We start from the raw sequence: 22,629 nt of genomic DNA on the forward strand, positions 1-22,629 counted from the left end.
ACTTCCTCCAGAAAATTACCACATGCCTCGGTCTACCTTCTCTGTGTCCCAAAACATTATGACTTGTCTTCCCCAAACTTTTAAAATGGGTGTTTGCCTGTCTCCATTAAACAGAAAAATGTTTGACAATAGCTGTCACTCTTTTCTTAAACTAGAAAGGGAAATAACTCAAATGGATATTTTTGAAGAGCTATTATCTGTATCTGGCGTTCAGCTCTAGGTATTTCATGAGGCACACGTAGGAGGGTAGTAACCACAGTGAGTGCCCTTTTTGTAATTTTTGACCCAAACCATTTAACTGAGTCTCTGATGAGGAATTAAATGGCATCAAGATTCTAAAAATGTCATTCATAAGAATATCCAAAGCTAGAATGTACAGATGAGAGAGAGGGAGGGAGGGAGGGAGGGAGGGACAGAAACAGAGACAGAGAGACAGAGAGAGACAGAGAGAGACACAGAGACGGAGAGAAAAAGAGAGAGAGACAGAGACAGAGAGAGAGAGAGAGAGAGAGAGAGAGAGAGAGAGAGAGAGAGAGAGAGAGAGAGAGAGAGAGAGCCCTATTACTGGAAGTATGTAAGCTGAAACACTAGTAGAGACAGAGAGACAGAGAGAGACATAGAGAGACACAGAGACAGAGAGAGAAAGAGAGAGAGACAGAGACAGAGAGAGAGAGAGAGAGAGAGAGACAGAGAGAGAGAGAGCCCTATTACTGGAAGTATGTAAGCTGAAACACTAGTGAGATAGCAAGACTAAGACATAGATGTAGAGGAGGAAGCAGGATAGCTCCAACTTGGAAAAGAGTCTAGTGTTTTGTAATATTTGGAAAACCATGTAGAAGAAATGGTTTTCTCTGAGCCTTCAGAAGGTTGAACTGGAACCAAGAAGTGGAAAACACCAGAAGACTTGCCAAAGCAAGCTTTTATCTCAGGAATCGGCCCCAATTGGGATAGATTTCCTTGAACATCTTCAGGTTCTTCCTGAATGTTAAGCTAGTGTCATACAGCTAGTAGATGATTGTTTGCCTAGGGTGATGTCATGAGAGTATAGTCTTCAGTTCTTCACTCACCTCTCTGTTGATTGTACACCGTCGATTTAAAGACCAGCAACTCAGGTTCTTAGGAGTTTAAGGAACCATAACCACTCACTTGATTTCATCCCAGACACCACAATTTATTCAAGGTGATTTAAAAATTCAATAGTGAAATTGAAACTATAATCACACTACAGGAAAATATGGGAAACTTATTAGATGAATTGGAGATAGTAAAATATAATAGAAAAATCTAAAGCTTTTGAAAAAGAAAAAAATGATAAATATTAAAATTCTCTATGACAATAGATTTGATATAATCTCTTTAATAGAAAGTAAAATATTTTAATATGAAATTTAATTTTCAATATAAATAATAATCTTTAACATAAAATATGTTTGATAATATAAATGCATTTTTAAGGGGAACACTAATGTTTTTAAACATACAAATAAAACTTTGAAAAGAACAAACTAAACAAAAAGTCAGCAACTATAGTGGAACAGACATTTTATGTAAAAACATATTAAAATAGCCAATTAGCATAAAAGATGCTTACTTTCATAACTGAAGAAATCTAACTAAAAATATAATTGTTTACTCATTAAAATGCAAAAAGTCAAATGTTGAGGTATGTGCAATTAATTAGTATAAAAGTACAAAACCATGTTATTAGTAGGAATATAAAGTAATGCCTTGTTTTTAGAGGCAATTTGACAATGACTATCAAAATTAACTTTATTCAACCTACCATTAGTTGCTGTTTATTATGGAAATGGCTATAATAGAAAAGTGGTAATGAACCACTGTGTTCATTAACTGTGAACTAGTGACATAGAATGTTTTATGCTGAATGCTGGGACCGTACATATCATTATAATGAATAAGATCAACATGCATTTGTAAATTGTAGCTAAAACAGCTCCCTGAGGTTGGCTGTAGCAGCGTGCTTCTTTAATCTGAGCACTTGGGAAATGACGCAAGAGGCTTTCTGTGAGTTTGAGGCCAGCCTGGTCTATGTAGTGAGGAACTACACAGAGAGGCTCTGTCTCAAAACAAAACACCAACTCAAAAAGCTCTCCGTGTAAAATCAAGATGTGAAATGACGTACACAACACGCCTTCGTTTATATTAAACTTTTAATCAAAAATTTATAATCTGGTTTATATTCATAACAAGGTAGTGAGTATTGCACACAGAAAGTCATCAAGATTACTACGTTTTTATGTTGGTTTTTAATTTTTATTTATATTTGTGTGTGTGTGTGTGTGTGTGTGTGTGTGTGTGTGTGTGTGTGTGTGTCCCTTGGAGATGGAGCTCTCAGTGATTGTGTACCATCTGATTTTGGGAACCAAACTTGAGTCCTCTTCAAAAACAACACTTTTAACAACTGATCCATCTCTAGCTCCAAGACAGTTACTTCCTGAGATAAAAATAGAAAAAAACATTTAATTTGTGCTTTTTAATACTGACTTAATATTATATACAGTATTATGTATACATATTACTTCCATTTTACATCAACATGTTATCTGATAAATGAGATTATTTTCTTTAATCATTTAAATATGTTAAATAAATAATAATGTTTAATTGTTCAATAACAAAAATTTTAAATCATACACCCTTTGTCTTACAAAGACCATAGCCAGTGCTTTTATCCTTCATGAAGATATTCATAAATATGCTAAAGAAAAATGGAACTGACTGTTGTATCAGCCAAGGACAATACATGCTGTAAACATAGACCCCCTGTTCAGATCTAGCCAATGGACAGCTCACTCTCCACGGTTGTGAGGAGAGTGGGGACTGCCTCTGACATGAACTCTGGTGCCCCCTATTTGATCACTTCCCCAAGGGGTTGGGAGGCCCAGCAGGCACACAGAGGAAGGAGAAACAAGCTGTCTGGGTAAGACCTGATAGGCTGTGGTCATACAGTGTGGGAGGAGGTCCCCTTCTGCCAGAGGTCTAGGTCAGGTGAATAGGGCAGAAGTGAGAGGGAAGAAGGGAGGGAATGGGAAGATACAAGTGAGGGGATAACAACTGGAATGTAATCTGAATAAACTATAATAAAGAAAAAGAAAAAAGAACTGATTTTAATTATATCAGTAAGAATCTCACTGAACAACCCTAGAGCATTCCCAACAGGGAACATAGTCTTCCAATTAAAAACACAAATGACGTGAGCTTACATGAAAGGTGCCCAAATGCTAACCAAAATCAAAACAAGTTGTATATTTATACATGATATTTAATTCATTAGTTAAAAGGTAGTAATAAAATATGTATATAATGAGAACAATAGAAACTCAGACACAGCCACGTGCAATACATAGGTGAATTTCAGAGCAAGAGACACAAATGATGTCACCTGTGGAAGTGCAAATGGTGAGAATTCACTTATATATTTCCTTCTATAGTTTTTGGAAATACTGCTTTGGTAGTGTCCATTTTTTCAAACAAGAATTAATTGTTTTACAAGGAAAAAAAATACCATTTAAAAATACTTGGCCATTCCCTCAATCTCTGCTCCATCTTTATTCCTGCACATCTTGTAGGCAAGGTAAATTTTGGGTTGAAGGTTTTGTGGGTGGTTGCTGTTCCTCTCCCTCCACTTGAAGTCCTGCTGGCTAGGAAGTGGCCACTTCAGTCTCCATGTCCCCTGCTGCTAAAAGTCTCAGCTAGAGTCACCTCCTCATCTCCCAGGAGCCTACCCTGTCACAGGTCTCCAGCTTGTCTCAGAGATGTCCCCCTAGCAAGTAGAGCGGGGACTGTCTCTAACATGGACTCTGTTGCCTGCTTTTGAGTCACTTTCCCCTAGCTGGGCTGTGTTGTCTGACCTCAGTGGAAGAGGTCGAGTGTAGTCCTGATGTGGCTTTATTTGCTGGGGTGGGTTGGTATGTGTGTGGGCGGGGGGGTAGGGTGGCGGAGGGCATTATTTGGTGCCTGATATTTGTGCAGTTGAGCTTGCTGTAGACAAATATCTAGATACGTCTACCTTTGCTGACCCTTTTGGCTACCAGAACCCTACTTCTGGCCCATCAGTATCCTGGGCATTCTTAACAATGACAATGACTATTCTTTACTCTTGAGTAGCTTTGGTATTTCTCAGTTCAAGGAGAGGGATTGTTAGTTACTTTTCTCTTCCTGCAATGAAACACCTCAACCTGAAGCAACATATAGAGGGTTTAAAAAAGTTTATTTGGCTTACAGCTCCAGAGAGAAGGTCCATAATGTCACCGGTGACATGTCTACTGACTGAGACAAGAAGGTGAGAGATCACATTTCAACCATACACAGGAAGCAAAGAGATCAAGAAGTAGGGTGAGGCTATAATGTCTCCAAGCCTGTCTCTAATAATGTATGTCTCTGGTGATGTACTTCTTCTAGCAAGGCTATACTTCCTAAATATTCCATCTCACCAGATGGGAACAAAATAAGCAAGCATGTGTGAGTCTACCACCACAGGCACTTTGAACTCTAATAGCCTAATCATTCCTTCTGAAGTGAGAGAAATCAGACTCAGAGACATGATATTACTGTCACTCATCTAATGGTTGGCATAGTGTGCCAGGCCTAGCACAGTGGACTTCCCAAAATGAATACATAGTCAATGCTCATGAGAGGAAGTTCACCAGAATAGAAAGCCAGGAGAGAGGCAAAAGGAACTATAGATGTCAGTAAGGAGATATTGACAGAGTTGTTTTGAAGGAACAGCAACCTAAAGTTGGAGGATACAGATGAGCCAGGCCAGGTCGGGAAGCAGAGTGGTAGCCATGCCTCCATTTAACTACTCATGATCTTTGTTAAAGAAGATTGTCCAAGGCCTACACAAGAGAATATACCAAACATGGAGATAACCCTTATCAACTCTGAGTTCTTCTCTTAGACATAGCATCCTGCCCTTTAAACAAAATGAAGCAGGCTGAGGATGCTTTGTGTTGGTTAGAAAACCAAACTCAGTGTGTGTTCATTTCCATGAAGAAGGCATCTTGATCTCCTCTGAGCCCCACCCACTGTCCCTCCTCACAGCTAGACACAGAACCCTTGGCAACTATATCCTGGTGACTTATTGACTCTCTTGATTAGAGAAAGGTTTTAACTTTTGCTTCTCATTGAATTTGACCTAGTGATGATTTTATTCTTCCTGGCAGAGGTCGGAGCTTGTTTTACAGACCGTCTGCTTCTCTGCTAGTATGCCTTTCAAAACGGGAGTGAGCGACAGCAAAATAAACTCCGGGCACTCTTTATTTCATTTTGTCAGAATTCATTATGGAATTGTGCTTGAGAAATGGGGCAGGCAGGTTTATTTTGGAACAGGGCTCAAGGCTGTCTCACCAAGCTCCATATGAGAGGACTAGGCACTTACCCAAAGAGAGGAATCTGGCAGCAAGCCAGTCCCATTCCATCCAGTCTCCCCAGAACGTCGTCTGAATATGTGAATCTGTCGGCACATACTTGTCTGTGGGCATCATGTGTGTCTCTCTTCATTTTCATTCCCCTCTAATTTAGAAGCGAATCTGACCCAGAAACCTGGAAAACCCATGGGAACGTAGCAGTGCACACACAAAAACCTTTGTGGACAGAGATAGACAAAATATTCCCAACCTAGCCAAGCTGGGCCACAAACACAAGATGAAATTTCATGGTTCTGCTTTCTAAAAATTAATCGTGACTATGGAACCTACTGAACCAAGAAACACCTGAATAAGAAATAAAGGATTTTTGAGGGACATGGCATAATTTTAGATAGCTTATTAATTTTGGAAACTCTTTTCCCTTTTCTCAGAGTGCAGGTACCATGCCTAAAGTTCTGATCTGTCTTCCAGGTGAATGGCATTGATCTCCGAGGAGCGTCTCACGAGCAGGCAGCTGCAGCACTGAAGGGGGCTGGGCAGACGGTCACAATCATAGCACAATATCAACCAGAAGGTCAGTCCACACTCATGCTTTGAATGTTCAAGAATTGCTCTTTTTGGATACATTACTGATTCTCAGTGCTAATCTTTATCAAGATCAGTAATGCTTTTATTAAACTTATGATTAAAAACTTAATGATCAATGTCCCCTAAATCCCACAAAATTGTTACCCCCCAATCTTCCAGAAGAACATCAGGCACTTAGAAAATCTCAGATGGGGCTGGAAATATGGCTCAGAGGTTAAGAGCACTGGCTGTTCTTCCAAAGGTCCTGAGTTCAATTCCCAGCAACCACATGGTGCCTCACAACCATCTATAATGAGATCTGGTGCCCTATTCTGGCCTGCAGGAATTCATGGTGGCAGAATATTGTATAAATAATAAGTAAATATTTTTAAAAAGAAAAGAAATGATCATACTAAGTGAGTTAACCCAGAAGCAGAAAGACTCACATGGTATATACTCACTTATAATTGGACACTAGCCTAAGAGGCATGTCCCATGAAAGCCTTCACTTACGAGGAGATTAGGATAGTTGTGAGGACATTCCATTGGGACTTTAGGTGAGAGAAGTATGGGAGAATGGGGAAATTGAAGGATCCAGAGGGTCCTAGAAACTTGCAAGAAGAACATCATGACAGACAGATCTTGACCCATGGGGTTCTGCTCAAACTACTGCTCAAACCAAAGACAATACTTGCAGTAAGCATCAAACCCCTACTCAGATCTAGCCAATGGACAGGACATTCTCCACATTTGAGTGGAGAGTGAGAACTGACTAGGACATGAATTCTGGTGCCATATATTTGACCACTTCCCCATGGTGGGGAGGCCTGGTGGCACTCAGAGAAAGAATAAGCAAGCTACCAAGATGAGACTTGATACCCTATGACCATATAGTGGGGGAGGAGGTTCCCCTCAGTCACAGACATAGAAGAGGGGAATAGGGTGAAAGTGGGATGGAGGCAGAGATGAGAGGATACAATGGATGGGATAACAATTGAGATGTAATCTGAATAAATTAATTAAATAAATTTTTAAAAAAGAAAAGAAAAGCTCATATGAACAGATGAACTCAAATACCTCAAAACTTTACCTCACCAGCTTTATTCCATTTATATTATTTAGTCACCAATGGACACTGTAAGTGCAATTCAGACTTAGAAAGTAAGGAGGAGAAATTTCTTCTTTAGTAATAGACGTGTTAAGCAGACCATTGCCTCTCCTCAAGGCAATATCTTAATTCATATAAATGGTAATATGTCTTTAGATGTTCCACCCACTTTTCAACTATACACTTCTCTTGAATAAATAACTGTAAAAAAAAAAGTCATGTACTTGATGAGATACCGTTATTATAAGTTGGATTGGCCAACTAAATATTGGTGACCTGTCCCAAGTGGGATTAACTCTTTATTTTATTTAAACATCTATTTCTCTGACTAAAATGATTCTCAGTGATACAACTGGGATGTGAAGGTAGGGGTGTGTGTGTGTGTGTGTGTGTGTGTGTGTGTGTAATGGTCCTTTGCTAAAGAAACATTAACACAACACTGTAAAGTTACATCTTGTGCCATAAAAAGAAATGGCTAGGAAATGAGAGTATTCTACAACTGACAATGAGATTTTAAGGTCTTGTGAAGGAAAAGCTCCATGATCTAGTTATAAAGAACTCCTTCGTCCTTTTAAAATGATTCATTAATTTCATTTTACTGTGTGTCCTGTGGAAGGTTGAAATTTGGGCCTTGTCCGTGGTAGCCTATATTTTACCTTTTTTTTTTTTTTCTGGGCAGCATGCTCTACAAAAAGAGTAAACAAAACACTTTCTTTCATGTCTATCTTGGTATATTGGCATTGTTTGTGCCTGACTTCAGCATCAGCATTTGCAATCAGGTTAAACAGTTTTAGTAAATGCATTGTGATGGCAGCCTGCATCATAGATGACCATAGATCCGGAAAGGAAAAGATGGGTGCATACCAAGATAGGAAAGATGTTTTCTCCAAGGCTGCCAAATACAAATAGCCGAAACACTATGACTGTAATATTTATATAATTCCTGAGTGTCTTGTGGTTCTTCTTGCTGTGCGTAGCTGATTGTCTATATGTGTAATAACATAAACGTATATGTAAAAAAGAAAAATAATAAAAAAGGAAGAAAAATAAATATTTAAAAAAGAAAGGATGAATGATGGTCAGAAATGTGACAAATGATGAGCACCATCTTCCTAGATCCTGCTAAGAAGTCTTTGTGCTTCTTAAATATTGATTCTTTTTTTTTTCCTCCTAAGAGGAGTATTTCCAAAAGTATCCAATATGAAACAGAATATAAAAAGACATTGTTAGAATACTTTAACAAATTCTTTGTCACTCATGTTGAGAACTGCTTCACACTAGCTTTCATATTTCCAAAGGTCTTTCCTTTATTTTTGAACTCTCTGCCCTTCACCATTCCCCACCACAGAGCATAAAGTCCCTGGCTATTTTTCTGTCTCTGAAAATGTCATCTCAGATAATTCTACAGATTAATAAGATGGTTAGAACCTCGTCATACTACCAGAAAACTCCTGCTAGTGAGCAAGTGTTTAAATAAAATTGAACTGGATGATTGCAACTCTAAAGGTTACACTGGAAAGCCATTGCATCAGTGTAAATCTCCACACTTCTGCTGAACTTCCTACAGCTTGGACCTCTGTAAGTCCTATACATCCAGTGGATGATAGCCTGTGCTTCACCAAGATGCCCATTAAAAGTGTGTCTTACAACTCACACCAATTGATGGTCATAATGAAACTTTCAAATAACAAAAGTGTCTTTCAAAATGCCAAGGTATAGATTGGATTCCCGGGATGGCACTCCTGTTTTAATAGGGCCTAATTTGCCACAGCTTTGTATCTGAGAAAATGAGGTAGAAGGAAGGAGAAGCAATCAGTGTTATTCTCTCTTTTGTAAACTTTATGTGTAGCCAAGCCCTAAGTGAGCTATTGTTTGGAATGAAAGATTGATTGGATTTTTGTTTTGATTGTATAATGACATTTAAATTGCAAAACAGCATAAGGAAATAACTGACAATTTACTTTTAAATTAACAAGTGAATTGAAGAGTATGCTTTGAGATTTCATTAGAGAATTCTTATCAGATCCCTTTCATTTCTGCCAGTATTGTACCCTCTGTAATAATGCCAAGATTTTATTACATTTCTTTTGGAGTGATCAAGAGCTAGATTTCTAGGCTTAGGAGACAGATCACTAGATAAAGACCTTGCCTCACAAACTTAATATATTCCACTTGAATTCTCAGAATCTACCTAAATCCAGGCCTGGTGATGTACATCTGTAATTCTAGCACTTTTACAGTGGAATGGGAAATGGAGACAGAACTGCCAAAAGTTCATAGGCAGTCGGGGTGTAGACATTCTCAAACAAGAGATCCTGCCTCAACCAAAGTAGAGCTTGAGGTCTGACACCTGAGGTTATCCTCGAACCTCCACTAGCGTTCAATGGGATGTGAATACCTACACTCACACATATGCACCACACACACACACACACACACACACACACATATACACACATGCATACAGAGACAGAGACAGGAACAGAAAGGGAAGGAGGGAGAGAGAAAAGAAAGGAGGGAGGGGAAAGGGAGCGCATAAAGAAGAATAAAGAACTAGGCTTCAACGGCTGGAGAGATGGCTCAGAGGTTAAGAGCACTGCCTGCTCTTCCAAAGGTCCTGAGTTCAATTCCCAGCAACCACATGCTGGCTCACAACCATCTACACTGAGATCTGGCGCCCTCTTCTGGTGTACATGCAAGCAGAACACTACGTACATAATACATTTATAAGAAAAACTCCTGAGGCAGAGGTGAATGTTTTGCTGTGAATTCAAAGCCAGCCTGCTCTACAAAGTGATTTTAAAACAGCCAAGGCTATACAGAGAAACTCTGTCTCTAAAACCCAAGTTAAAAAAAGAAAAAAAGAACTAGTAAATACACTTTCAGTCACTTCCAGTTACTTACTAGGGAAGTTGCTGAATGCTTTCTTCAGCATTCCTAAATGCTCAGAATACACTCACGTGTATTGCATGCTATCCATTTCCAAGTAATTTTTTCACCTTGCTGAAGAGAAGTAACTTTATTACACATAATAAAAACCAGTTCCCAATGATTATGAGCAACATTAATGTATTGGCCCTATCTCTCAGAATTTTGAAATGGCATAGAAAGAATAAGTCTGCAGGCTCCATAACAACACAGAAATAGCAGAGTGGAGAAGCGTGGTAATGGAGCTCCAGCTGAAAAATGGGTGAGGTATGAGTTTTAGAAAGGAAGGGGAAAGCATGAGTTGCTGAACTACACGATGATTGGTTCTGTGCAAGCACATGTTATATCTGTGTTCTACTCACTGGTACGGCTCCCTGGTGCTACCGCAGCTATTTCTTCAAAAATTGCTAAACTAGTCGGTGAGAGATTTACAAACCTCTGGCTGGAAAGACAACTCAGAGGTTAAGAATCCTGGCTGCTCTTCCAAAGGTCCTGAGTTCAAACGCCAGCCACCACGTGGTAGCTCACAACCATCTATAAAAAGATCTGGTCCCCTCTTCTAGCTTGCAGGTGTACATGTAGGTAAAACACTGTATGCATAAATAAATAAATCTTTTTTAAAAAGAGATTTACAAACCTTGGTATTTGTGTTTCCACTCAGAGATAATTGGTCTTCAAAGGAAATCTTCATTTTTATTTCCTTGGGCTTTTTGCTTTTGTCTCAAAAATAGGAAAGAAAATTACTATTGAAATGTGAGTTGCAAAATACCAACTGTTAAATTTTTATAGTACTTAGCACAAATTTTCAAATAATTATAGTTATTATAATATGGAGTTTTGTGCTACAAAGTGAAGTTGTGTTTGTACACAGTTGTGCTTGAAATGAGTGTGTGGTCCCTTTTGTATACATCACCCTGTGCACCATCTGTCTCATTCAGTGTGCAGCTCAAAGTAGTAGAATTAAGTCTAACTTAAATAATCACACACAAATACCATTTCAGTGTAACTGTGATATTTTTACCATCACTTAAAACTTAAATGTGGCATATGCTCACTTTAAAATTAACATGTGTTACAATGTACAGGACATTGTTCACAGTTGAGCGGAGAGTGGGGACTAACTTTCACACGAATTCTGGTACCCCATATTTGACCATGTCCCCTGGATGGGCAGGCCTGGTGGCACTCAGAGGAAGGATAGCAGGCTACCAAAAAGAGACTTGATATCCTATGAGCATATACAGGGAGAGGAGGTCCTCCTCTGTCACAGACATAGGGGAGGGGAGTAAGAGGAAAATGGGAGGGAGGGAGGAATGGGAGGATACAGGGGATGGGATAACAATTGAGATGTAATATGAATAAATTAATAAAATATATTTTTAAAAAGAAAAATAGTAATAACAACAGTAAGAAAATGGTGCTCTTTTTTTTTTTTTTTTTTCCATTTTTCATATACTCTATCCCTTAGGAACAATTACAATAAGCACCACTTCTTTTTTCAAGGGGTGAAATTCTGATCTCACTGGGATTATCCACTGGACAGAGGCCTGAAATTAATATATAGCTGAAGAAAATAGGTCTGTGTCTGGAGAGTCTCTAAAATGTGAACACACATGGCATAGAAAAAAAGCTTATTTGCAATATGAAGCATAATTGTTTCTTTAAATCAATGTATCTCCAAGTTTATGCATATGAATGAGCAACTGTGACATGTAAAAATGTTTTCCCAAGGTAAATAACTACGTCTTAAATTCCTAGGCAAGACTGGCCAAATCCAGTTGTGGAACTTGGTCAGAAATTATGCCAAATCACAGAGAGTGCTCAAGACGAGCCTGGACTGGGAAGGGAACACATGTTTCCTAGTGCAGATCTTGTGCTATTTTGTCTTCAATAACTTGTTTTCTCACATGTTTTTAAATACATAAGGTAGGCAAGATATTTTCAGAAGAACATAATAGATACTAAATTCAGACTAAATTTTTTAGTCTAAAAAAAGTCCTTGATCTCAGATGACCAATAGCAGCATTATATAATATATCAATATATTATAAAATATGTTATATATAATATATAATAGCAGATGATAATAGTAGCACAAGGTCCATTATCTGAAAGTTTTCTCACAAGCTTTTTATCTTCTCTTCATATCTTGTAATGCACAAGAGTAAATGAATGAAATGAAATCTATGTAGTTTAACTCCAATCACTAAAAAATAAAAATTAAGTTGTTTGACACACTGGTGGACTGATGGTCAGTCAGCATGCAGATAAGAAGGTGTTTTAACTTAATGGTGTAAGAGCTCCTGAAGCAGAGGCCAGCTGAGCAGTTCATGACTTCCTATTTCTTTAAATTCACTATAGTTACTAATGATGGTCTGTGCTTAAACATAATCCAGTAAGAGCCTTACAGTCTAAGAATATAAAGGAGTCAAGAAATTCTCAGGGTGGGTCAGGACTTCCTCATTTTACCATCATGCCCAGCTTGTAATTTGCTAATTGTTGTTGTTTGTATATCATGGTTAATATTAGATATATAAGCAACTGTTTTTTAGTTTTAAAATACATACAAGACTGAAAATACTAAAACTTTATTAAGTCCCTCAAATATAATATGATTTCCTCTTCTCCATTATAAGTCATTCCTGCGCCGCTCTTTATCCAACCACACAGCCATCCACTAAATCATCCCTCATCAGTTAGCTCATTCCTACAAGCTCTATAATGTCTAATACATTTCTGAATATGTTATGTTAAACTTTGGCTTTATTAATGAGTGGAATATTATAATTTTAACGAGTTATTAAGAAAGAAATTTCACATGACACTAGAATTTGTATTGCTGAGCAATGTGTTTTTCTATAACCATATCTCTTTCTGTCTCTCAGTCTATCCCCCCTCTCCCAGTATACACACATACAATAATAAGCAATACACTGGCAACTAAAAACTCTCCCAGCTTACTCCTTCACTCAATGTACCTTTTTTCTAAAGCCTTGGTTGCTTTTTTTTTTTTTTTCATCTCTAACCTCATCTAACATGTAGCACAACAGGATATGACTGTGTAGAGTGTGTAGATTCACGGGAGGTTCTCTCCAGATACCTTGATGATTAATGATTCTGAGTATATCTTCTTATGCCAAAACAAAACAAAACAAAACAAAACAAAACTCTTTGGACCTGCATCAGTTAATCCAGAATAGAAACAGGCATCTATTTCTGACTCAGAAGTTTCTACTGACCTCATTGTCTGCCCTTGGAATGTTAAATATAAAACTCACATCAAAGTGACTATAATCCTCTGTTGTTTTTGTTAATTTGGGGAGGGGCCCCTTGGTATCTACTAACATAAATTGCTCAATATTAGAGGCATCTACTAGCATACATTAATCAATACTCGAAGGAGCCAAATAATCCATGTGCTGAAAGTACTCTGACAACCAAGGTCCTGCGATCCACACTTCTCCTTAAATCACAGGCAAGGAAATTCAGGATTTTAAAAGCATTCCTTACTCTACAACTAACATAAAAAGAAAACAATCTTTAATAACCAACCCTCACGTACTACACAGAAGTTCATGTTTCAGGGGACAATGCAGAGGAGGAATACAAACCCAGATGGATTTAGAGCACCCGTTAAACTCAGTCCATTTTCTTGGTGCTCATTAGAGTTGACCAAATCATCTGAGTGAATAGTCTCTTACTTAAGATGGTTTGAAAATTCAGCAGAAAGTAATGAAGCACATGTTTCTACAACCCATGGTTCTATAGCCTCCTCAGCCATGCTCATGACACACCACTTTTCTGAAGATTATTCCCTGTAGTTAGAGATTGATTTTTTGGAGGGAAGGTGGAAGTGCTGATAGGGAAGTTAGTATTCAGTAGAATGGAGCCCTGCTGATGTGGAACTAATTATGGCAAGAGCCAACATTCTGTGCTCTTAACCTCCTCTAATAAAATATGTTATAATAAAAAAAATTAAGAAATTATAGTTAGCACTACCCTCTTTTATTTCTTACCTGTTAAAGATGTTGCAATTCTGTTTTCACTCACTCACAGAAAAGGAAAGGTTTCTATGCTTAGGCTGCCCTGTGTTCAATGGAATTATCGCATTTTACGTCTTAAATTTAGTTCAAATAGTATTTCTTTTAGGAAGTTTTAAATTAACAACCTATTGTGCAAGACTCTTAGTTTATAGATCCTTTGTATTTAAAAGCTTATCAATTTTATAAATTAATAATTCCTACAATCCCTGAGCTTTAAAATAAATTTATTTAGGCTGAAAGGAAGTGATATGAGAAAAATCTATTTCAGGAAATGAAGTGTACAGAATGCTGACCTGATGGAGGTATTTTGAATTCTCAGAATTACAAATAGTAGCAGCTTTAGTGTAGAGTAGCCAAGCCTGGGGAAGATAAAGTGTTCATCTTTAATATCCCTCATAGAATCCTAATCCAAATAGAATTCCCAGTAGACTTGTTGATTCTGCTGGCTAAGTCTATAAAAAGCAAAGGTATCCAAACTAGTTTAGTTCAAAATTATTTTCTTAAGCCTCTCTCTGTTTGCTCAGATATAACTTTCCCCACCATTTCCCCACTGCTAGGAGTAATTTTTTCTATGAATAAAGAGTTGCTCACACACTGGGAGTGCTAAGCATTGGCAGAGCAATATTTATTTATTCAATCTTCGGTCAACTGATATTCATTAAATACTTTCTTCCAGGAAGAGGCAGGCAGCCCTAGATATCGAAGGCAGAATGGAAGTAGGACAGACATGGCCACTTCCCTAAATAGGTCTAAAGTCAGTCAAATAAAACCTCACTGGTAAGTTGTAGAAGCTGTTGTGCATGGCGTAGAAACAGAAGAAAATTTGGGTGTTGCCTCAAATGTGTGCAAAACCAGACCAAATTCCGTGACCTACATTGGAAGATCAAGAAAGCAACCTCTGATGTTTTCTCTAATCTGAAGGGTGAGTAGGAATTAGCTTGTCAAAGCTCAGCAGAATAAGTTATGGTGAAGAACGGCCTAGGAGGGAAACATCTGTGGGGGGAGGGGACTGCAGCACGTAAACCAGAGAGACTTAAGCCAGAGAAAGCTGGAGAAGCACAATATGTTCGACAGAAGAGAGGGGCAGACTGCCTCACACAAGATGGAAAGTTTGAGGTCTTTCTCCTGATATCAGTGATAAGTTATTGAAATGTTTTAAACCCCCAGAATAGTGGGATCAGATTTGCTCTTCAAAAAGATGTCTCTGGCTACTAAATGGAGAATGGTTCAGCAAGTACTTGATGGGCCAGAGAGGATTATGGAATCAGCAATCTGGGGAGCATTAACTCTTCGAGATCTCCAGGCTATCATGATGAGACCTGATAGGCTGTGATCATATGGTGGGGGAAGAGGGCTCCTTCTGTCACAGACCTAGGGGAGGGAAATAGGGTGAAAGAAGGAGAGGGGGGGGGGAACAGGAAGATACAAGTGGGAGAATAACAATCAGGTTGTAATCTGAATAAACTATTTAAATAAAATAAATAATAAAGAGCAAAAAATACAGTCACAAAAGATTTATTCAGGTGATAGTCATTCAGATTTGAAATACTTTACAAAGTTTTAGAGCATTATTAACCAGCTGCAAATGCCTATGAGGTCCTCTCATGTAGTAAGAACTCTGGGTCCAGGGGCTAGAGAGATGGCTCAGTGGTTAAGAATGCCACCTGCTCTTCCAAAGGTCCGGAGTTCAATTCCCAGGAACCACATGGTAGCTCATAACCATCTGTAATATGATATGGCGCCCTCTCCTGGCTTGCAGGAGTACATGCAAGCAGAGCACTGTATATATAATAATAAATAAATAAATCTAAAAAAAAAAAAGATTTGCATTTCTCTGATGACTAACAAGAACGAGCATTTCTTTAAGTGTTTCTCGGCCATTTGATATTCCTCTGTTGAGAATTCTCTGTTAAGTTCCAAGCCCCATTTCGCAATTGGGTTGTTTGGTTTTGTGGTGTTTAATTTCTTGAGTTCTTTATATATTTTGGATATTAAACCTTTGTCAGATGAAGGGTTGGTGAAGATCTTTTCCCAGTCTGTAGGCTGTCACTTTGTTCTACTGACAGTGTCTCCTGCCATACAGAAGCTTCTCAGCCTCATGAGGTCCCATTTATTAACTGTTGACATTAAGGCCTGGGCTGTTGGTGTACTGTTTGGAATTGTTTCCTGTGCCTATGTGTCCCAGGCTCTTCCCCACTTTTTCCTCTAACTGAATTAATGTCTCTGGTTTTAAGTTGCGGTCTTTAATCCACTTGGACTTGAGTTTTGTGCATGGTGACAAATAAGGGTCTAATTGCATTTTTCTACATGTAGACATCCAGTTAGACCAGCACCATTTGTTGAAGATGCTATCATTTTTCCATTGAATATATTTGGCTTCTTTGTCAAAAATCAAGTGAGCAAATGTGTGTGGATTCATCTCTGGGTCTTCAATTTGATTCCATTGATCCACCAGTCTATTGCTTTGCCAGTACCATGCTGTTTTAATTACTGTTGCTCTGTAGTACAGCTTGAGATCAGGTATGGAGATTCCTCCGGAGGATCTTTTGTTGTATAGGATTGTTTTTGCTATTCTGGGTTTTTTATTTCTCTATATGAATTTGAGAATTGATCTTTCAATATCTTCAAAATATTTTGTAGGTATTTTGATAGGGATTGCATTGAATCTGTAAATTGCTCTTGGTAAGATGGTCATTTTTTACTATGTTGATTCTCCCGATCCACGAACAAGGTAAATCCCTCCATCTTCTCATGTCATCTTCAATCTCTTTCTTCAGAGGTTTGAAGTTTCCCGAAGTTTGTGGATAAATGGATTGATCTAGAAATTATCATAATGAGTGAGTTCACCCAGAAGCAAAAAGAGACAAATGGTATATACTCACTTATATCAAAACACTAGTCCAAGGGATACGTACCATGAAAATCTTTACTTACCAAAAAAGTGGGTCAGAGGAGAGGACATCCGATTGAGACTTTAGGCAAGAGTAGCATGGAAGAAAGGGGAAATAGTAGGACCCACAGGGTCCTGGAAACCTACAGGAAGAACTTTATGACAAGCAGATCTGGATCCTGGGGTCCTCCTCAAACTAAGGCACCAGCCAAGGAGAATATAGGCAGTAAGCTTCGAACCCCTACCAAGACCTAGCCGACGAACAGGATATTCTCCACCGTTGAGTGGAGAGTGAGATCTGACTCTCACATGAACTCTGGTGCCCCTTTTTTGACCATGTCCCCTGGATGGGGAGACCTGGTGGCACTCAGAGGAAGGATAGCTAGTTACCAAGAAGAGACTTGATATTCTAAGAGCATATATAGGGGGAGGAGGTCTCCCTCAATCACAGACATAGGGGAGGGGAGAAGGGGAGAAATTAGAGGGAGGGAAGAATGGGAGGAAACAGGGGAAGGGCTAACAATCGAGATGTAATATGAATAAAGTAATAAAATTTTAAAAAGAAAGAAAGAAAAGAAAAGAACTCTGGGTCCTTGTTACATTAAGTTAAGGAAGATTTCAGCCAGCAAGATTGCTTGTGTTCATTCTCACCATATTCAAAACTGATTTATACTTGTAATTCAATATTCTTTTTGCAAGTAAAGTTCTTCTTTTCATGTAAAACATTTTTTTTTAATTCCTTATTGCACTGGGACAATGTTTTGGATGATGGTTGGCCATGTGTCATTAAATATGAAAAAATGAGAAATCTCACTATTCCAGATGATAAGTAATGTTTGCTAGATCAAAGGTGTAGAAAAATAAGAAGAAATTAGGCAGATTAAAAAAGAGAATGGATAATTAAATCACTAAATTCACAGATTGACTAAATAAAGATACATAAATTCAGTTGACCTCAAGATGCACATCTTTTTATCCTTCACACATACACACTATATATATACTCTAACATGAGGTATTGTACCCACACAACTCAAGTAAACTCAAGTCCCTCCAATACTTAGAAAGTGCTGTTGCAGGCTGTTTGGGATAACTAAGTTATACAAGTTAATTGTTAGTTGATCAAATCATGGTTATGTCAGTTACTAGTCTATTTTTATCAGAAGAATATACATCCTAGGTTTAACAGATAGATACGATTCTATAGATAGATAAGGTAAAATAGTTAGGGTCTTCAAAAACCTCAGAGACATACAGAATATGGCATTTAAAGATGTTTTTATTATTTTAAAGATTCTTTGACAATAAGACAGGTTAACTCCTGGCACCACCCAACTTACCTCAAAGAAGATGATGGACATCAAAGAACCTCTTTATTGAGATGTCTTCAAATGTGGCAAACCAGCCACTGGGCAAAATGTCCTCATTTCTGCCACAGACAGAATTCTGCCTAAAATAGTCAAGCTTGGATGCAATCAAGCCAAACTCTGTCAAGACAGGGTAAGCAAGTCCTCAATAGTTCCTACCTCACAAACATGTCTGTCAGATATCCTGGGCCAGAAGGCTGAACATGATTCTCTCTATGAGTTTGGGGTGACTGTTCAGGCAGCAAATGATCTGTCATTTTTTCACTTTGGAAGCTGCTACCCTGCACTTTTCTGTTTATTCAAGTAATAAATTTTATTCCTTCTCAAGTCTCTGATGGGGTTGAAGACCAGATAGTTTAGTTTTATAATTAAGCTTAGTTGAATAGATGTTTTAAGTTGATAAGGATGAGATTTAAGAGATATTGATTTACATTCAGAATTTTAGAATCACCAAGATAGGAAAGACTCTTTCTTCAAGTTTGCCAAATGCAAATAGACAAACCACTATGAATGTAGCATTAATATAATTTCTGACTGTTTTGTGGTTCTTCTTGCTATAGGTAGCTTATTTTATATATGCATAACAATATAAATGTATATGTAAAAATACAATATTAAAAGAAAACAGGCTGAACAAGCCAGTGAGCAGCACCTGTATGGTCTCTCTCTGCTTCAGCCCCTCCCTCCGGGTTCCTTGCCTGTTTGATTCCCTGCCTTGACTTCCCTCAGTGATGGGCTGTGATGCAGAAGTCTAAGATGAAATAAACCCTTTTCTCCCCCTGCAAAAAAAAAAAAAAAAGCACATCTTTAATCCCACTTGGAAGATGGCAGCCCGAGGATAAAAAGTTTAAGGGTTGCCCAAGCTACACAAAATTGTGTCTCATGTAAAATTTTAAAATAATGTAAAAATACTAATAATGTGAAAACTTTCAGGGTCTGGGAGTCTTGAGTTTGAAGTTTGGCTCCAGGAAATGTTATAGCAACAAACTGAAAGAAAGGCAGGTAGAGGGCTCACCAATTAGTAGCCGAGACGCCTAAAGTTGGTGGCAGCCTCGCTGTAGTTAGGAGTAGATTTACCTTGCAAAGTTGCTGGTGGAACCGGAGAAAATGGCCATAGAATGTTTGGAATGTGGCAGACTGTCTGTAGGAGTTTGATTACTTTCCCCTGTGGCTGTGTGCATACACCGGGTGCTGCTCTCTGCTCTAACCTGAACTTAGTATGTACAAACTCTGCATCTTTGATCTAGGAGTGCAGTGATAGGAGCTCTTCTCTAGCATGTGCACAGTTCAGCATCTGGTCCCCAGCACCACAAGGAAAATACTGATCTTCAGTATTAAAAAATAGATGCTTGGAGCAGTCAGGAACACTGGCAGTTCTTGCAGAGGACCTGACTATAAGCTTCTGTGTATGAGTCCAATGTTACTACAGACTGGGTTAATTTAAGACAAAGCACCCTTAGTTTTGTTGTGGTTTATTAAAGAAAAAAAATAAACAAATGCTTTATCCAAATGAACCTAAAAATTGGCCTTGAAATTTTTATATATGGAATACACTAAGTAAAACATAAATATTAACTAGCACAGGAGTAAGATTTTTCCAAAATTAGAATAATAGTATAAATATTAAATTTATCTTTTAAATGATCATAATGCTACCCCATGTACTATAAATTACCAAGGGTACAAGTATCCCAAAAGAAATCTCCATTTGATTGTTCTTCATTAATTGCTATGGTTTTCTAGAAAGAAAAAGGGAACAGCTAATATCCTTTAACGAGGTCACTGGGATCCAAAGGGATATGAAGCAAGGTTAACATCTCTTGAAAATACAGACAAGAATTAATTCGTTTCATTCAATAAACATCTTCACATGATGGTATTTATAAAAACCCTTCTTTATTACATGAAAATCTTAATTCCTCTTGTTTAAGGTCACTAAGAAATGACCTTATAGAATGACTGACTTCTTAGTAGTGTAGGCAGTTATACTGCCTTTGATTTGATTCTTTAAATATTTCTATCTTCTTTTAATTAATTGAGTTTCTTAAAAATAAGTAATAAGCATGGTACGAGATGCTTCCAACAAGCAACTTCCCATTGTCATGTAGTTAATACCAAGTGCTAGAAAGACAAAAGGCACAATCATGTGTCCACACCATCATCAAAACATAGCCAAAACAAAATATATGAAGGCGTAAAAATGTTATGTTGAGGGGCAGGGAAACACAGCAGAAGAAATCATGAACACATTTTCCCTATGAAAACACACACACACACACACACACACACACACACACACACACACACACACACAAAGTTATCTTAAACATCTATTTCTTGCCTGTTTTGTAAAAGTTGTTGTTAATGAAAAGTCAAATATATGTTTTTGAAGTTGTTTTCTTATCTGTGAAATTAAATTTTTCTCACAATTCAAACTTTCTCCTTCTAATTCCAATCTTTGTCTTTTATGTAAACAAAAATATGAAGTAAAAATTGACAGAGATCCCAAAACTGTAGAACAAGGTATTAAGAATGTGCAGTTATACTATCTGAGCATAAAGTATTAAGTATCTTATTTAATAAAATAAAAAAAGAGTTTTTAGTAGAACATGTATTTATGAAGCATTCCCTACATGACAGGCTTAGATGTCTTAGGTACTTTTGATTCTAAATAACATATCTAAATGTCTGTCCACTCAGGCCATTTTCTACCTGGCTACAGTCTATCCTCAAATAATACAGTCTATGCTCAAATAATACAAAATCAAATAATACAGTCTATGCTCAAATAATACAAAATCACCATTCACCTGTTGTCCCATCTTTTTAACTGTAATTTGGCAGAGGAGGTGCACAAGTACTTTGGAGTGCACATGAAAGTGGCTCTCTCCTTCCATCTTTACATGGTTTTGGATCTTGAGTTCAGATCTTCCGGTTTGCACAGCAAGTACCCTCACCTGCTTAATCACCTCAGCAACCGGTGCTTCATCTTCCTCCTGCCCCATATTCCCTTCTTCCTCTGCTTTCCAGGAAAAAAAAAAGAAAGAAAGAAAGAAAAAAAAAACTTTCTTTCCAAGACTAGCTTAGATACTATCTCTTCTGGAAAGCTTTTCCTGACTGGAGTCCTCTCTCCCCAACAGAGCAATGCTTCCCCTGCTACATCGATGTCTGTTGTATTTATCCTTCAGTCTTATACTTAATAAAAACAAGCATCTGCTGGGTGGTAGTAGTGCATGCCTTTAATCCTAGGATTCTGGAGGCAAAGGGAGGCAGATCTCTGTGAATTTGAGGCCAGCGTGGCCTACAGAGCAAGTTCCAGGACAGCCATGGCTACACAGAGAAACTCTGTCTCAAAAAAAAAAAAAAAAAAAAAAAAAAAAAAACAAAAACAAACAAACAAAACCAAAGTAACAACAACAACAGCAAATACCTACGAAAATACCATTAACGTTATGTGTTGGCCATCTACTGGACATGGGGCCTGGCCTGAAACGTAGTTTGTATACCCTGTGAGACTCCATTGGTTAAAAACTAGTGTTTCTTCTGAAAGCAAATGCCAATTGGAGATAGCTTATTGGTTAAGGATGGAAGCTAACATCCACTTTCTCCTCTCAGCATTGGGATCTCCATCTGTCTTGAAGTGTGAAGGCCCTGTGCATGCTGCTGTGGTCTATATGAGTTCACATGTGTGTCAGTCCTGTCAGACACTGTTTTCTGGATGTCGTCCATTACCTCTGGCTCTTAGAGTTTTTCCACCTCTTCCTCAGCATAGCTTCCTGATCCCTAAGGGAAGGAAGGACTTTAATGCAGATATTTCTATTTAAGATCAATTGTTTCAAAATCTCTCCATTTCTGCCTATTGTCTACTTATGAGTCTCCGTGTTACTTTCCATCCACTACAAAGGGGAGCATCTCTGATAATGGCTGAGCCAGGAACTGGTCTGTGTCCGACCTTGGTTTGGCCAATATAGGTCTCAGGTAGAAAGTCAGCAATGGTTTTTCTTAAATATGAGCATCATGAAAGGAAATTAAACTGCATGCATAGGCTGAATCCATTCCTTAAAACAAAGACAAAAATAAATGAGAAACAGTCGGGCACTAAAAAGCAACCACAAATGTTATGCTCTACACCACAATGAATGGTCCACGTGTCAATAAACTAACTTATCTTAAGCATTCAAAGACAAGGCCAAATGAATATGAAGAGAGTGTGTAGCACTAATAACTATCATCATTATGGAGTCACTGGTATTGTCTAAATCTTGGCACGTGTCTTACGACAGTGGTTGTCAACCTTCCTAACACTACAACCCTTTAATACAGTTCCTCATGTTGT

At 38.0% G+C, this 22,629-nt stretch overlaps 1 protein-coding gene across 21 annotated transcripts in view; it reads left to right on the forward strand.

The window, feature by feature from the left end:
* Dlg2 (discs large MAGUK scaffold protein 2) overlaps positions 1-22,629 on the forward strand; it is a 1,899,378-nt gene that overhangs the window by 1,613,043 nt on the left and 263,706 nt on the right. For all 21 annotated transcript variants that reach the window (XM_051148923.1, XM_051148943.1, XM_051148920.1 and 18 more), the window contains one exon: positions 5,862-5,964. In XM_051148923.1, coding sequence (XP_051004880.1) covers positions 5,862-5,964 — 103 coding nt within the window. The remainder of the gene's footprint in view (positions 1-5,861; positions 5,965-22,629) is intronic.

This window comes from Acomys russatus, chromosome 7 (assembly GCF_903995435.1).
Source record: "Acomys russatus chromosome 7, mAcoRus1.1, whole genome shotgun sequence".
In the NCBI taxonomy this organism is placed as follows: Eukaryota; Metazoa; Chordata; class Mammalia; order Rodentia; family Muridae; genus Acomys; species Acomys russatus.